Here is a 16,033-nt window from a genome sequence, read left to right as displayed (position 1 = left end):
CATGTGGGGTACCAGACACATCCTGGTAACAAGCAGCTGGAGTGTGACCATGAGCTGAGGTTTCTTTTGAGGGAGGCCCGAAGTGACAGGTGACATGCAGGCAAAGAACCGGAGGTGTATTCTGATAGCATAAAGTATGGAAGCGTGTGTGCTGTCATCCATTTGCCTCCTCTCCTCTGCACGTGAGACAGGGAGGAGTGGGGGCCCTTTGTAAAGCTGTGGGTGGCTTGTATCGGCTGTCCCGAGCTGAGATGCCAGGCTGTGGGTCATAACAGCTCGGGGAAGTTGAGTGCTAAAGACGCCGAGACACAGTTCTTGTCCTGAAGCACGTGGTAGTCTTAGCAGAGACAAGGTAATGTGCTTGCAAAAGGAGGAGGGAGAGGTGGCAGGGTGGAGGCAGTGTTACAACAATGCTTCCATGATTTGACTTCTATTTTAGGAGATGTGACAGAGTTTTGATGCCTATTTTCTTTGCTGTCATGTTACGCTTTTATATCAGACATGTCTGTCATGTCTTCAGGCACTGAAACCTCCTGGCTTTCCTCTAAAGAACGCAAATGGTTTTTTTGTCTGAGTGATGCTGTATTTGTCTGTGATGCTTGTAGGTTGAAAACATCCTGCTGCACGATCGTGGCCACTATGTCCTGTGTGACTTTGGAAGTGCTACTAACAAATTCCAGAACCCTCAAACAGAAGGGGTGAATGCGGTAGAGGAGGAGATCAAAAAGTAAGTGTGCTTTTCCTTTTCAACTTGAACGTAGTTTGTATTTGAAGGGTAATTATTTTTTTTCCTTGTAATGGGAACTACGTTTTACTCGGGCCTGTTGCAGCAGATGGGATGCTGCTGCACAGAACTGTCTGCTGCAGGTAAATAAGTGCCTGGGGGAAGGCAAAACAATAAATTGAGCTTGATGTAATTGCTGGGGACCTGAAAGGCTGAGCGTACTAATGCAGAGAAGTTGCCCACCTTGATGAGGTAGTGACATGTTCTGTTATCTATGGGGCCACTTTATCTCTGTCCTTCATCTATCTCGGCTTCTTTGAACTGCAGTACAGCAGATGACAAAATCCCTGTCCTCCACGAGCCACTTGTCATAAATCCTTGCAGTGACTAAGGGGATGTATGGCCCGACTCCTCAGCTCCTCATAGAAAATGTAAGGTCCTTGAGGCGTTTCATCTGGCTCCTTCCCTTGCCCCATGCGTGACCGGCAATAGTGCGGCTAGGTGCACTTTAAAAAAGGGAACTTAGCTGGCAGTTCAGGAGGACCTAGATCGGGAATGCAGCAGGCTCCAGGTCCTTGGTCTTGCTTTAGTTTTAACAACATCACTGCTGCAAACTTTCCAGGTCTGCTAGTACAATATTCTGGCTAGAAAACAGCATGTTAGAAATGTGTGCAGGTGCCTCCGTTTTGTTAGGAGTCAGTGGCACCTGCATGGGTTTCCTAGGCTTGACTGAAGTTTTTGGAGTGCTCCTGGTCTGGCTTTGCAGTCCCTTTGGAATGCCCTTTCTGCACACTTATTAACAAGCCTACAAAACCTGTGCCGTTAGCAGCGCTTTCTTGTGATCGGGGTAAACAGCATGCAAGGTGCCACAGCAGAAACTATAGACCTACTGATAGGAAATCTTATCATAAGAGTCTCTTAAACAGTGGTGCAGCTTCCAGCTGTTCTGTTTGTAGCGATTTGTTAAAATGAGGCAGATTCTAGCCGTACGTTGAGGTATAAAATAACCTTCCCCTCGTTTACAATGACTCTGAGCAGGAGTCCTGGTATGGAAGTATCTTTATTAGGAGCCGCGTATCCAGTTACAATCTTTGTAATACTGTTGGCCAAAGCCCCAGCAGTGAGGACATTGCTGAGGACATTTGACTACTGACCTTGTTAATACTCTGAATCCTTGAATATTTCTGTTCCAGTTCTTAAAATGACTGTACAGTTTTCTGAGTAAATTGCTTGCTTGAGAAAGGATCTTGGTTACTGCTTTGGTTTCACAGGGCAGTTTGCGGCGGTTAGTATTGTGAGAGGTATGTAGCAGATGCTGTTGTTAAAAGATTTTTTCCAATAGATTATAGTCTTTAGTGTATCTTTCCCTAAAATGACTAGGGAAAGAGTGAATTTTGAATTATTTGGAAGCGTGACATAGTGAAAATGCATTTGATACCCATTTCGAACTCACTGATAGATCTTTCTGCCACAGGTACACTACGTTATCCTATAGAGCACCCGAAATGGTCAACCTGTATAGTGGCAAACTTATTACTACAAAAGCAGACATATGGGTATGTATAAAAACTGCTTAACATCATACAACCAGACTGCAGCTTGTTTTCATTACCATAATGACAGGGTAACTTTCTAGCTGGGGCTAACCTTGTTTTCCTTAAGAGACTGGACAGTTTCTGAATAAAGAGTTCCTCTGCTTGATGTTTCTGATGAGTTACTGCTGAGCAGGATGGCTTGTGGATAAAACACGCATGCTTCTTTGCATGCTGACTTGCCATTTGGTTTAAATTAAGCGATGTATGAAATTCTGGGGTTGAACAGCGCAAACCTGATTTTGTATCTTAAGAGTTAAACCAGAAAATCTAGTGTATTGTGACTCCTTGTGCCTGGGTTGGGTTGCAAGCGTGTCAAATTAGAGTTTAGAAGAAAGCTGGGAAAGCAGACCTTCCAGGAGCAACAGTATGCTTGTCCTCGACAGTGTAACACAGGTCTGAGTTGTCAAACCTCACCCAAGACCAAGCTTTTGCACTGCTGTTTCTAACCATCAGTGCAATCTTGCCGTGCTTTTTGTGTTGAGAGCAACATGCAACTGTTGGGTAATCCATCACTGGCTAACCTGACCAAGGATGGAAGGCTTCCCTTTAGCTGGGATGGGCATGAAAAAGTCTGTGCCATGTGTAGTGGCAATTCAGCAAATGGGGTGTGTTTGAAAGGCTAATCCAGAGGATGTTTGTGTGGCTTCTGAAGCCCTGAGCTAGCAAGTAATGAGGCAGAAGCAGCGTAAGGAGAGTTTTAATGCGTCCTCAATAGCTGTGCATATGCATATACAAGAGGGAAAATTGCTGGCGTGACATCTGCTGGAAGGAGTCTCCTGTTTTCTCTGAACTCAGCTCAGCGTCAGGAAAACAGCTCTGTGGGGCTTTGCTCCTCCGAGTTCAGCAGGAGGTTTGTAGACCCAGGCCCTGTACCCGTGTGGGGTCGCTCGCCGTGGTGGTGGGGACCTGGAGAGGGGGGAAGGTCACAGCTGTAACAGCGTGAGAAGATTGTCAGGGCCTCAAAGGCAGCCAGAGGAGAGCCTAGGATGTGCGCTCGTTCCTGTGATAATGGGGAAAGGCGGAGACCCCGAGGCTCTCCTGTTCCTGGCGCGGGAGGAATTCTGTTCTGCTGACCTGCTGGGTGTTTCCAAACCAGTGTGTGGGGGTGTGCGCGGTGGGAGCTCAACTTCAAGGCCTCTTGCAGGGCTTGTTCTGCTGGAAACCTCACTTTTCCTTAAATCTTACCGAGGTTATTTTAAACTAGAGTGCAACTGAATTGTGAAATCCTATGACAAAAGATGAAGCCAATGATGAGTTGCTTAGGATTAGGAAATGTTTCCCACTCTCCCCTCTGAGATGGTGGGAGTGTTTCATAATTAGCCTTTTGTGCAAAACGTGTATTTTCTTTTGAAATAGGCGGTGGTTCTTGCTGTCAAAAGCGGCATGGAAATAGATGGAAGGGTGCTATAACCTGGTGGCCTGCAGACTTACCTCTGTATCTCTCCCTGGTACTTATTTATAACGGCTGAAAGGATGTTTGAACTTAACCTTGGAAGCAGTGTGGATTTTTCTTTGTCAGAATAAATGCGTTAAGGATCATGGTTACCATTTAATTTTGCTGTTAGTTTGCTTTTTCCTCCCAGTATGTGGCAGAAACGTGCTTGGCCTGTTTCATGACGTGAAGGGCCTCACCACGCGTAGTGGCATGTGGTGCTGTGGGGGGGGTGGCGATCCCCCTGCGATTCCCCCAGATGACAGTATCTCAGCCGAACGAGGGAGAGCTCTTATGTGTTTACCTTCCCGTGTAACTATGCTTGTTTTCACGTTGATCGCAGGGATGTTAAAACGTTGGCTTGATGTCACACGGGACCTGTGTAGTAAAACAAGCTGGAGGACTCCACTCTCCCTGTTCTCTGCAGTGGTGCTTGGATCGTACCGTGCCCTGCTTTGCTTCGGTTTGCTAAATTCTTTGCTCTGTTCTCTCCCTGTAGGCCCTTGGCTGTTTACTGTACAAGCTGTGTTACTTCACCTTGCCATTTGGGGAGAGTCAGGTGGCAATCTGCGATGGCAATTTCACCATTCCAGATAATTCTCGGCACTCGCAAGACATGCACTGCCTCATCCGTGAGTGTCTCTGACAGTGGCATGATCGACTTCCATGGAACTGTAAAAATAGCGTGTTTTGTGTTTTGTTCTTACCTTCCCTGCTCCTACAGTAAAACCGCTGGAGTTGCTTTTCTTTTAAGAGCCTTGCTTGAGCGTGTAGGGGTGGTTAAAGTGATCTTTTAGTAGCTTAGGAGATGACTCTTCGAAAGACAGTTATGACAAAGAGATTCCTGTTTGGCTGGCGGTGGTGCGCTCGGTGGAAAGGCAGGAAAACAGACAACCGTTCGGTTTGAGAGTCCTACAGAAACTTGCACAATAAGCCTATTTATGCAGAAACGTATTTCTTCAGTAATAAATCTATTTGGATAAGGAACTGAAAAGAACCCCAGTGACTTAGACTAGCGATAAGAATTCATCTTCTGTGAATTGAGAAACAGAACTGAAATGATTTATAAATAGCCTGCTGACTTAGAGTGAATGTGTAATTAAGGGTACAATGCACTACTCTTGGCAAAGCTGGGGCAGCTCTCTTGTTTTCAGCACAGCATTTGATCACTTTTTTTTTTTCCTAGCCACAATCTTGACTAACACAGAGTTGGATGTGTTTGCAGAGCAGCCTGGTATTTTCTTTGCTTATGCAGTGGTTTATGTGCAGCGGTATGTGCTGCTGTCTGCCTTCCTGCCCCACGGGCACGCCAGGGTTGGATCGAGCTCTTTTCCTGCATGTTCCCTTGGAAATGCAGAAGTTGAAACCAGTGCTGTTCCCTGACCTGGCTGGCTGCGTTTCCCCTCCTTGCCCTAAAGCCTTTGATGGTGGCTACAGATTGTTCGTAGCCGTGTTGGAAAATACGCCCCAGTCCAGCCTGACTCTGTCTCGCCCCTTTCTCAGCGAAGCCTGGTGGCCAGCTCAGCCCTGCTGACCGCCTGAAAGAGGCAGGGCACCCCGGTAACATCTGGGTGTACCAAATGTGTAGAATCCTGCAATGGTTTGGGTGGGAAGGGACCCTCAAAGGCCATCCAGTCCAACCTCCTGCCCTGAGCAGGGGTCTTCAGCTCGGTCAGGTTGCTGTGAGCCCCGTCCAACCTGACCTTGGGTGTTCCCAGGGATGGGGCACCCACCCCCGCTGTGGGCAGCCTGTGCCAGTGCCTCGCCGCCCCCACAAACCATTTCTTCCCAGTATGTAGCCTGATCCGCTGCCACAATCGGCCTGCGTGAATCTCTCCTATTGCTCTGATCTTCGCATCTCTGTCTTTTAAAGGGTATATGCTTGAGCCAGACCCTGATAAGAGACCCGATATTTATCAGGTCTCCTACTTTGCATTCAAATTGGCAAAGAAGGAGTGCCCAGTCCAGAACGTCCAGGTGAGTAGCGAAGGAGCAGGTTGATGCGGGGCGTTGTGGGACGGGACTGGGGGTGGCAATTGCTGAACATTGCGCATCCGGCTGTATTCGGCCAGTTGTTCCCCTGTTCTGTAGTTAGTGTGGTTTTGGTTTTGGGGTTCGTTTTTTTTGGCGTGTGTGTCTTATTTGTTTTTTTGGGGGGGTTGGTTTGGGTTTTTTTTTTTAGTTTTTTTTTTTAATTGCAGTGCTGTTTGGGATGGGTTTTTATTTGGGGGGAGGTCGGGGCAGGAATCAGGGTTTTGATTCTTACATTGTTTATTTCTGTTTGTCCGTGATTTACCTCCTCGCCCAGTTACCGGCTTGAGGCCAGCCAAGAGATCTTATACATATGAACACGGAAAATTAGGCCATGCTTGTGAAACAGATTTGATTTCCAGGCACATTCATTATAGCGTGTGTAACTTGTGCCGCAGTCGGTTTTAAACACCGCGGTTTTGTGTCTGCCGTCTGGCTGGGACTAACCAACTTGCATTTGAACTACATCAGACCTTACACAGCCATCTGCCCCTTCTCAGTGCATCTTTATAGACCTCAACTGGTTTTGGTTTTTTCCTCCCCCCACCCCGTGTTCAGGTGGTCTTTATGAGCAAGATATGGTTTGGTACTAGTATGTCTGTATTTTTTTTATAGCAATATTAATAAGTATTATTGCTGTTGTCCCCAGGCTGTCTTAAAAATACCCAGGTTGTGCTATGGAGCTTTGTGTTCAGATTCCACATGTAGTAAATGATCAAAAAGCTGACCTGTGTTTTTCCACTGTAAAGACTCTCCCAAAATTGTCTCTTCGTTACAATAACGTTGAGGGGTTTGTCCCGTGTCCAGTACGAGGAATAATATCTTTGGGGGATCCCGCAATCTCCCTGTTTCATTGTGATGCTTTTGCAAAGTATTTCTGACTCTGTTTTCTGCCCTCAAAATACAAAATTCGGTGGTTTGGGGATCTGCAGAACTCTCCCATCCCTTCTAAACTCCCAGACCCGGTTAAAGCAAGTGAAGCTGCTGCAAAGAAGAGTCAACCAAAGGCCAGGTAACCACATCTGCGCTATGCTCAGCCCTCTCTTTTTATTGTCTGTTGTCTTTCTGCTCTTTGTTAGGAAAGATGCTTGGTATATTTAGCTGCTTCCTTGTGGGCTTACATTTACACGTGGAGACAGACATTGCAGTCCTGAGGCTTCTGCTTGAACAACATAAATAACCATTGATCTCATTGATCTGAAAGGCAGAAATTGCGGATGTCAGGGGAAATTTTTCTGCTTGGGGGGGTGGGACTTGGGCCATGCTCAGCATGACTCAACAGCTAGGCTTTTTGTACCAAAGACATTGCTTGACAGCAGCACTTGGAAGTTCGTATACTGAGATGAATCTAGTGTGTCATCCGTCTGGAGGCAGGACCCCGAATACCTGAGAGCAAAGTCAGGAGAAAGTCTACAGCTGGCCTGCAGTGGGCCTGGAATCGGCCCAAAGAGCACAGGTCTGCTGAGAAACTGCATCGGGCACCATTGCTGTTCGAGTTTGACCCTTGGCAGGTGATAACCCGATCCAGTAATTACTGTACAAAATTGCTGTGATTTCTGCAGAGTCCTGTAATTTTTTCGGGGGGGGGGACGGGGGGGGGGGACGGACGGACGACATGACATGAAAGCCCAAGCAGTTTCCATCTGAAGAGCCCAATTAGTGGGGAAACCACTGCACTGCTGTGGGGTTTTTTTTCTTCTGCTGCTGCTGCTTGCTCTGCTTATGATACTGTAATTGCAGCTTCTAAATTCTGTTGGACAAAGCTTGTATGTTAATTTTACTGCATAGTGAGCAGTACTGCAGCGAGCACTCCAAACCCAGCAGTTTTCTTCAGGCTCTGAAACAGGGCATCTCTCCTCCTGCCTGTCAGTCCCAGGGGCCTGCTTGGTTTGTTTTTGTAACTGAGAGTGCCGTTACTCTTGCAGTAGTTGAACATCTTGGTATCTAAACAAGCAAATGTATCCACAGAAGGGCAGGGTGGTGTCTGGCTGCTTGGCTCTGTTGCTGTGGCTTTTGGGAGCTCAGTAAGCAGGGGTCTGAAGAGGTCCAATGATTCTGGGGTGGATGTACTAGAGTTAAGTTACATCTAAAAATGCCGGTTTAGACAACTCTGCCCAAAGGTACCAGCTGCTCTTAAGGTCATTTGTTAGGCCCTTCATTTGTTCATCCAGAACTCTTTAAGTGGATGTAAACAATACGCTGCAGCAGATACTTAAATGAGCTGAGTGATTTTGACAAGTTCCAGCTGTCCAGCAGAAGATGTCACAACTGGCAAAGAAGACAAAATGATAAGTGTTGGATTAATTGTTGTGAATGCATCTAAGTTTTACTGGAAAGAGTGACCTGTGTCTGGATGCCCGCAAGCATTTCACCTTGATCAGTCACATGCTGTTAAAGTATGGCTGAGTTTTTAAACCTCTACCGTGTGTTGCATGCACCATCTGTCAGGCTAACAAAGACGGTGGTCTTACTGTTCTTCCTTTTATTCTTTACCACCTTTTATAGGCTGACAGATCCTATCCCTACGACAGAAACTTCCATAGCACCCCGCCAGAGACCTAAAGCAGGACAGACCCAAGCGAACCCCGGGATTTTACCCATTCAGCCAGCCCTGACGCCTAGGAAGAGACCTACAGCTCAAGCAGCCATTCAGCCACAAGGTGAAACCATGTTCCCTGTGTGGCGCCTTCCTGACAGGCGCTGTGTACTGTAGGGCTGTGGTGCATGTTAATCTAATGGATGTGTCTTTTTTTTTTTTTCTTTTTTCCCCTCTACTAGTTGCAGGACCTGCTGCCCTGGGCACTGCTCAGCCTTCGCTCCCTGCAAGCGTCCCCCAGCCGAAGGCAGCACCTCAACAGACTCCGGCACAGCCACAAGCCAAGCAGGCTCCGGCTCCGCAGCAAGCCTCGCAGGCACAGCCCCAGGTCCCTTCCACTCAGCCGCAAGCCACACCTCAGCATCAACAGCAGCTTTTCTTGAAGCAGCAGCTTCTGCAGCAGCAGCAGCAGCAGCAGCAGGCTGCCTATTACCAGCAGCAGCAGATGATGCAAGCTCAGCAGGTAGGTGCGCGTGGCCGTGTTCGTTGCATGCTTACTGTGCTAGAGGCCTGCGAGGCTGTACCTTTGCATTTATGGCAAGTCCCCTCGTTTTTGGGGGGATTGGTGCAGATTTTAGGCATTTTCCAATGTGGCTCCAGTTCTCTAGCAAGATTTTTCGCTACGCAAGGCTGGCGTTTCTAACAGTCAGTGTGGAAGGCCTTGAGGTAGTTTTGTCATGTACGAGCACAAAACAACTCGCACTTTACCTTATTTTATATGAGATTTTTATTTTATTTTATGAGATTTTACAGCTCCAGCTGTTTCAGGGTCTTGAGGTCAGTGCTCAGCTGATGAGCAGAGGGGTACTGTTCCTCTCCTGCTCGTGAGAAGCCTGGTGTGCCTTTCCGATGGGAGGACTCGGGTCTGGTTTTGTGGCAGACTGTGGCGATACGGAGGGCTGCGAACACGCGGTGCGTTAGACGAGCTGTGTCTAGATGACAGGCTTGTGTCCTTATCTGTGCTGCTATCAACACAGCAGTTCTCTGCTAAAGCATCTGTAGCAGTGGAAGCAAAGGGACAATAAAGCTTCCAGTCCTGGGGGAAGGTTTAGAATTGATAAAAACAGGGAAAGGGAGTTCAGGACCCCAGGACAGTCTGCGCTGTGGGAGCCCCGTACAGGCTGGTGTAACACAGAAATAATCTAATTGGACCAGGAGGACGTTTTCCACCGCTCGTTTGCAGATGGTCTCCGAGCCGTGGCAGCCTCTCACTGCTTTGCCACTTGCGGTGGCTGTAACCCTTCCTGTGGCTGACCCCAAGTTCTGGTGGTTGTACCCCAGTTCCCAGCTGTGCAACAAGCAGCTCAACAACTGGTTGTTTCCCAGTTCCCAGTGATGCAGCAAGGAGCGCCAGCACAGCAGCAGCTGATGCAGAACTACTACCAGCAACAGCAGCAGCAGCAGCAGATGATGGCCCAGCAGGCAGCAATGCAGCAGAAGACAGCAGCAGCAGCAGTTCAGCAGAAGCAGCAAGCCCCAGCAGCGCCGCAGCCCCAGGCCCAGCAAAGCGCGGCTCAGCCAGCGCAGCCGCAGGAGCAAGTGGTAAGAGCCTTTCGGGAAGGAACAGGGCAGTGGGATTGGGAGTACTGGGAAGTGCCCTCCTGCCAGGTCTGGCGTGCCAGGAGCACCCCAGCAGGGCGGCTGGGATTTGGGACCCACGGAGGCTGGGTGAGAGGTGCTGTAGGGCCTGCTAGGTGCCCTGGTGTGTTATTACTGAGCTGCAGGTGTCGGCTCTGACCTTGCTGCCTCAGAGACACGTGTAGTTGTTTGGACTGTTCTTCCCAGCAGGATGCTGGACGCCGGAGCTGTGCTCTGGGTCCATAGGTGAGTAGATGATGAGTAGAGAGCAGATCAGAAGATGCAAGTAGCTGCTTAATGCAGCTTCCCTCTATCCCCTCCCCTGTCACGTTCCCTTAGAAGACTTGATAAAATCCTTTAGAAATCGTTTGTACTTAATGCATCAGGATGGGCACCAGGAAACAGAACTGCTTTATGTTGCTGCTCGTTTGGAAAACTTCTGTCTCCTGCTCAGGACACTGATGCAAGGGCAGGTGCACGCAGCCTTCCTGGTGGTTTCTGGTCTTGGGATAACTTTTTTTCTTTAACGAATACTATGGAAAAGGAGACTTTTCAAAGCACCATACCTAAAAATCAATCAATCAATCATCCACTTTACTAATCATCTGAACGTGTGTCCAAAATAAGTGCTCTTTACTTAATGGAAGCTACGACTGCCTGCAACAGGGAAGTAGCCAGCTGTCTGCAGTGGTAAAGGCAGCGGAGCTGTGCCGGAGGGCAGGATCCCTGCTGCCAGGTGCCTCTGCAGTACACACGGGAGGCAGCTGAGCCTTTTGCTTTCGTTCCTGCACGATGCTGTCCATTCTTGCCGCTTTCTGGGAGCGCAAAGGGATGTCCCTAATTCTAGTTGTGTGTTGGAAAGAAAGCGCGTGCAGGTCCCAAGCAAGAGGAGGCTGCCCGTTGTTTTGCTGTAGCAGGTGTGCAAAGCATACTGTCTGTTAACAAACCACTGCAGGTACACGATGTTTGAGCCCAGACTAGGGGTCGCTTTGTGCTCGCTTGTTGATGAGTTGCTAGTTACTCAGGACCCCGTTCGTCTCTCATCACTTCAAAGGAGGCGTGCTCATCAGGAACTAATTTGACTAATAAACGCCAGAAGCCAGTGACCTGAGCAGTGCTGGGCCGTGGTGTTTGTTTTACTCTGACGTGTCTCAGGGCTCTGTCATATTCAGCCCCTTGGCTTTTATATTGATTTGCAGCACTAAGCTGGTTGTTAGGTAGGTGACAAGCTTTGTGTTCCTCCTGGTCTTGTTACTGTTCTGCTGAATGACCTGGGGCGAGATATTTTATTGAAATTGGCAGGAGACTTTCTGTACATGCAGACAGGTTTGGGATGAGGCCCGTTACTACCCTTTCCCTTTTGGAGGAGAATTGTCTGAAACGTAGTATTGAAGTGCATCTCTAAAGAGCTTTGCTGTGATTCACTAGCACAAGAACAGTCTTTATTAAATCAGCTAGATGAAAAATTAGCCTTATCTCCCTGGAAGGCTGATCAAAATGGATGCATCTGGACACTTGACCACTCCTGCAGCAGTTGGGAGGAGAAAACCAGTGGTCAACTCATTTCAAAAATGGTAGTGAGACATGGTCTCTGCAGAGCAGAGCCTCTGAGCAGAAGATACCAAGCCAGGACCCGTCAAAACCTTTTCGCATTGAGAGACTTGGGCTTAAGCTCTGCGTTAATTTCTGTGGCAGTTTTGGCACTGCCCTTTTATTTCTCAGTGCCAAGCGTACCGTTCTGCACTGACCTGTATAGCGAGACGTAAGGTGGGTGCATCAGAAGCAGTCAGGTCCGTTTGCTTCTCGGCCGCAGTGAGTTAGTCTGCCTGAAAATGCCAGATGAAAAGCAAGATGGGTAACCGCTCGTTTGCCTTCCCTCGCTGTAATTAAGCACCACACTGAGGATCTACCTCTTCTCGTCATTGCCCTCTTAGGTCTTTCCAAGTCTTTCATCTGTTGTCTTTGGTTGAAAATGGCCTGGGATGATACGGGGTGGGGAACAGGGAGTCAGCGCCCAGGTGCTGGAGGTGACATGCAGACTTTCTGGTCTTCGTGTTCTAGTTTTCCTACTTTAAATCCAACCGTGATACCTCCCTGAAAGCCAGATTTTGATAAATCACATAATGGGAAGCGATGCTCTTGTTTATCGCTACAAGACAGTATTTCAAGTATTTACAAGTTTGTGAATTTAACACTGAGGTAATGGAAAAATAAGATCAGTGTGAGGAAACTCCTTGAAGTTTCCAAAGGGTTTGTAGCTGGGCTGCCTTGACTTACACCTAAACCAAAGGTGCCTGTTTTTCTCCTCCAGATTTCAATGACAAATGTCGTTCGTGTGTTACTTGTGGGTGGTTTTTTGTTGTTTTTTTGTTTTTTTTTTTTTTGAGAAAGCTAAGAAAACTTCTTGCACAAGATTTCTGCAGAAGACCTGTGCTCCTTTAGAGACCTGACCCCAATCACACATTATCTGCTGGAAGAAGCGCTGCTGTTCACCTTAACCCCCACTCCTTGTGTTCCTATGACATGACTCCTGCACGCTACCATCTGATTCCTTTTTTCACCTCTGCCCTGGATCTCAGCCTCTTTACTCGTGAACAAATTTCTGAGACCCGCTAGCCTTTAACGACAAGCGCTAATAGAGGCTTTTCCTCCGGAGCTGCGCCATAGAAAGGGGAGGAGGTCTCTGCTCGTGCAGTTCTAGTAATCCTCAAATACTACAGATCAGCGAATTCCCCTCTGCTCCGGCTGTTCTGTTCGTGTTTTTTTTCCCCTCCAGACTGTCTATCCCCAATCCATGACCTGAAGGTCAGATCCTCCAGCATGTAGCCGTGTTTTCATCGTGGCTGTTAGTCATGAACAAGGACGTACTGTTTTACTTTTCTCTCCTAGATGCAGGCACAAATGAGGCAACAGCAAAAACCTCAAACCACACCCCCCCCAGCAGTGCAAGGTCAGAAGCTGGGCTCTCTCACCCCTCCGTCCTCCCCGAAGACGCAGCGTGCAGGACACAGGAGGATTCTGAGCGACGTGACCCACAGTGCGGTTTTTGGGGTTCCAGCCAGCAAGTCTACTCAGCTCCTGCAGGCAGCTGCTGCCGAAGCCAGTCTCAACAAGTCCAAGTAGGTGGCTTGTCACTCGGTGTCGAAGGGGGTGGAGGGGAGGGGTAGGGGAGGCTTTTCTGAGATCTCCTACGCAAAACTCGGGGATTGAAGGTAGGCAGGAAACTCTGAGGTCTAAATGAGTCTTTGCCTTCCCCAGACCACAGTTTGAGGCTTGGCAGAAAGTTGCTGAAAAACTTCCCCAAGGGTGTAAGCCCTCCTGAATGCTTCTGTGCTCCCCAAAAGCTGAGCAAGTGGGGCCTTCCTCTGTGTTACCAAAAGCTAGTGTCGTTTCAGCTGTTCCACCTGTAGCCCCAGTGCACGCTCCACACCTGCTGCTTGGTATCAGCACTTCCCCAGGAGCACTCGAGCTCACTTTTATAGTGTCTACAGGCAGGAAGCCTCCACGTGGGCATTGCAGAAAAGTATTTCAAATGGTATGCTCTGCGGTGCTTATTTCAATCCCCGACACCAGGATGCTCAACCAAAGGAAGAGCAGATAAGGCTCACTGGTCCCAGGCTTCTGGGCATGCACGTACAGTAAAGTGTGCTGAGAGTTTTAAGTAGGAAGTAATTGTAATGCAGTAGCTTGGACCAGCTCATGGTGCTGGCCAGAGGATTTTGGATGGGTTATTAATGACTGTTTGGTTGGGTTGATCACATCCAGATCTGCTTCCACCACACCCTCGGGTTCCCCAAGGACCTCACAGCAGAATGTCTATAACCCGCCCGATGTCTCCACGTGGAATCCGTTTGATGATGATAACTTCTCCAAACTCACAGCTGAGGAGCTGCTGAACAAGGACTTTGCAAAGCTAGGTGACGGTAGGTTCATGGACGTGGCCTGCTCTCAAATTGGAAGATGGCATGGAACGATGCTGCTTTCGGTCAGATGCTCCTGGGGTGCTCTCCTATGTGCCCATAAGAGCTAAATTCTTCCAGTTGCCCTTCTCAGTCCCTGTCCTCTTTGCTGAGTAATTGCGATTAAATGAGCATGATCCTCAAAGGGAGAGGTACAAACCGCTTTTAAAGCAGCCTCGATCGGTTTGTTGTAGAAGCTACAGCTTATAACTTGCAGACGAAGCAGAGTTTGATTTGCAGCAAGGGGCTTAAGGCACATCCTGAAATAGTGTCGTAAAAAATCTAGGTAAGCAACCTGCCCTCAGAATGGAAGTTCTTCCACTAAATCTGCGTCTGGCATTTCAGGGAAAGCTCCAGAAAAGATGGGCAGTTCCACAGAGAACTTGATTCCGGGTTTCCAGCCGGCTTCATCTGCAACCCAGGCAGATGCATTTGGTGGCCCTTCCTTCACTGCCGGATCAGGTGAGTTTGTGAGTATGTCCTACAGGGCCGTGCCCAAACAACACTGCAGAAAAACGGCAACTCTTTGTCGTAGCCTCTTTGAAAGGAAAGTAAAACTGATACAAATTGAGCTGGGCTTTTGGTACTGAGAACTGTAGGGATAGGGTGGGTGCTTTGGTAAAGAAGGGAAGGCAGGAACGGCACATGTGCTCGTCACAGTTGGGTAGTGGAGACAGGAGGTCTGTAGGCAGAGGTGAGGCTTTTGGTGAGGGAAGAAACTGAGCAAGCCCCTTAAGTTCACGAGGAAGCTGCTTAGCATGTTGAAGTTCCATGTGGCTCACAAGTAGAAGTAAAATACATAGTGTGCGGTAAGGGAATTGGACTTGGGAGAACTTGGTCAGGGAAGCTGGAGGAGATTTCTGGCCTGCAGTTGTTAGGCTGTGTGAAGGAGAGGAGCAGCGATAACGATGTCTGCACTGCAGAAGGAGGAGAACAGCAGAGCAGGAGTGAGCAGGCAAAATCCTCAGAGGAGTGCACAGTTTGTCTCATCATTGACAGTTCAATGGTGAAGGCAAGAAGTTTTGCACTGGCTGTGCTGCATGGGTCCAGAGGCCAGGAGTCCTTGGCTGGTCAGAGGAGCTTTTCCACAGAGGCCTCTGCGTGTGCGACCTTGTCTGGTGTCTCCTGTGGTACTTGGGTACCAAGGTTTTGTTATGAGCAGCCCCTTTTAGGCCAAAAAAACCTGCGGTGAGTGCTGCTGCTTGTTTGTAGCTCTTCAGCATCAGTTCTCACCGAAAGCAGCGAAGACCTGCCAAGCACGGTGTTGAAAATACTGCCTCTGGGAGCCTGACGTGCAGGTCCTCCTCTCCCCATCTCCTGCAGCCTTTGTTACTGGTGGCAAATGCAACCGACGCTTCCCCACAGCAGCGTGCCGACCCTCGGTGAGAGGAGTCCTGGGAAGAGACTGAAGGATCCTTTGTGGGGCAAGAAGTGACAAATCCATTCACGCTTATGTCTATTTATCAAAAGGAGATTTAGAGGAGCTTGTTGCTGAGCTTGGTATTGTTGGCTCTTACCTGAGAATTAAGGAGTTGAAGTCCATGACGCAAGAGTGCTCTAGGGGGCTGCTTTCTGAGTTTCTCTAGCTGTTCAGTGCCCTGTGAGGAGCTTACGATATTCCATCAGCCTTTGTGGAGTGATGTTGAGTAGCAGCAGCTCCAGGTTCAGCTGCAGGGTACCTTCTGCAGAGCCTGAGAAGCACCTGCGCGTGTTCTGGGCTTTCTGGATGCTGTAGCGTGTTCAGTTCTTTTAGTAGTTGTCTTTAAAACGTGCCCCTTGGCTCTCCTGCCCCGTGGTTCGGCATAGGAAGGTGTCTTGGAAATTCTTTTGGTGCTGGCACTGGGCTGGGTGCTTCTAGTCCTTTTCTTTTTCTTTCCTTGTGGACAGGAGCCTGTCTAAGCCTGTCTGATGCAAGATGCTGCATCTCTTGTTTCAGACAGAGGCCCGACGTGGGGGGGCTAGCCTGCTGCTTGTCCTTTGTTAAGGCATTTCACCTTCTGTGCCACTGTAAAGCGAGATAATAGCACTTCCCTTTCAAAGGATGTTTTGAGATCTGTGGGTTAAATTGTGTTGGAGAGCTACATGGTAATAGTTGTTTGGTTTTAGTTTGTTTTTTTA

At 48.5% G+C, this 16,033-nt stretch overlaps 1 protein-coding gene across 27 annotated transcripts in view; it reads left to right on the top strand.

Moving 5' to 3' along the window:
• The window catches only part of AAK1 (AP2 associated kinase 1), an 85,499-nt gene that overhangs the window by 35,682 nt on the left and 33,784 nt on the right, over positions 1-16,033 (top strand). For all 27 annotated transcript variants that reach the window (XM_055820231.1, XM_055820232.1, XM_055820224.1 and 24 more), the window contains exons 6-16: positions 606-727; positions 2,199-2,280; positions 4,251-4,383; positions 5,625-5,728; positions 6,715-6,794; positions 8,288-8,442; positions 8,561-8,841; positions 9,705-9,920; positions 12,846-13,075; positions 13,722-13,879; positions 14,261-14,377. In XM_055820231.1, the coding sequence (XP_055676206.1) occupies positions 606-727; positions 2,199-2,280; positions 4,251-4,383; positions 5,625-5,728; positions 6,715-6,794; positions 8,288-8,442; positions 8,561-8,841; positions 9,705-9,920; positions 12,846-13,075; positions 13,722-13,879; positions 14,261-14,377 (1,678 nt within the window). The remainder of the gene's footprint in view (positions 1-605; positions 728-2,198; positions 2,281-4,250; positions 4,384-5,624; positions 5,729-6,714; positions 6,795-8,287; positions 8,443-8,560; positions 8,842-9,704; positions 9,921-12,845; positions 13,076-13,721; positions 13,880-14,260; positions 14,378-16,033) is intronic.

This window comes from Falco peregrinus, chromosome 17, assembly GCF_023634155.1.
Source record: "Falco peregrinus isolate bFalPer1 chromosome 17, bFalPer1.pri, whole genome shotgun sequence".
Lineage (NCBI taxonomy): Eukaryota > Metazoa > Chordata > Aves > Falconiformes > Falconidae > Falco > Falco peregrinus.
Note: the sequence above shows the minus strand (reverse complement) of the source record. Positions and strands in the feature narration are given on the sequence as shown.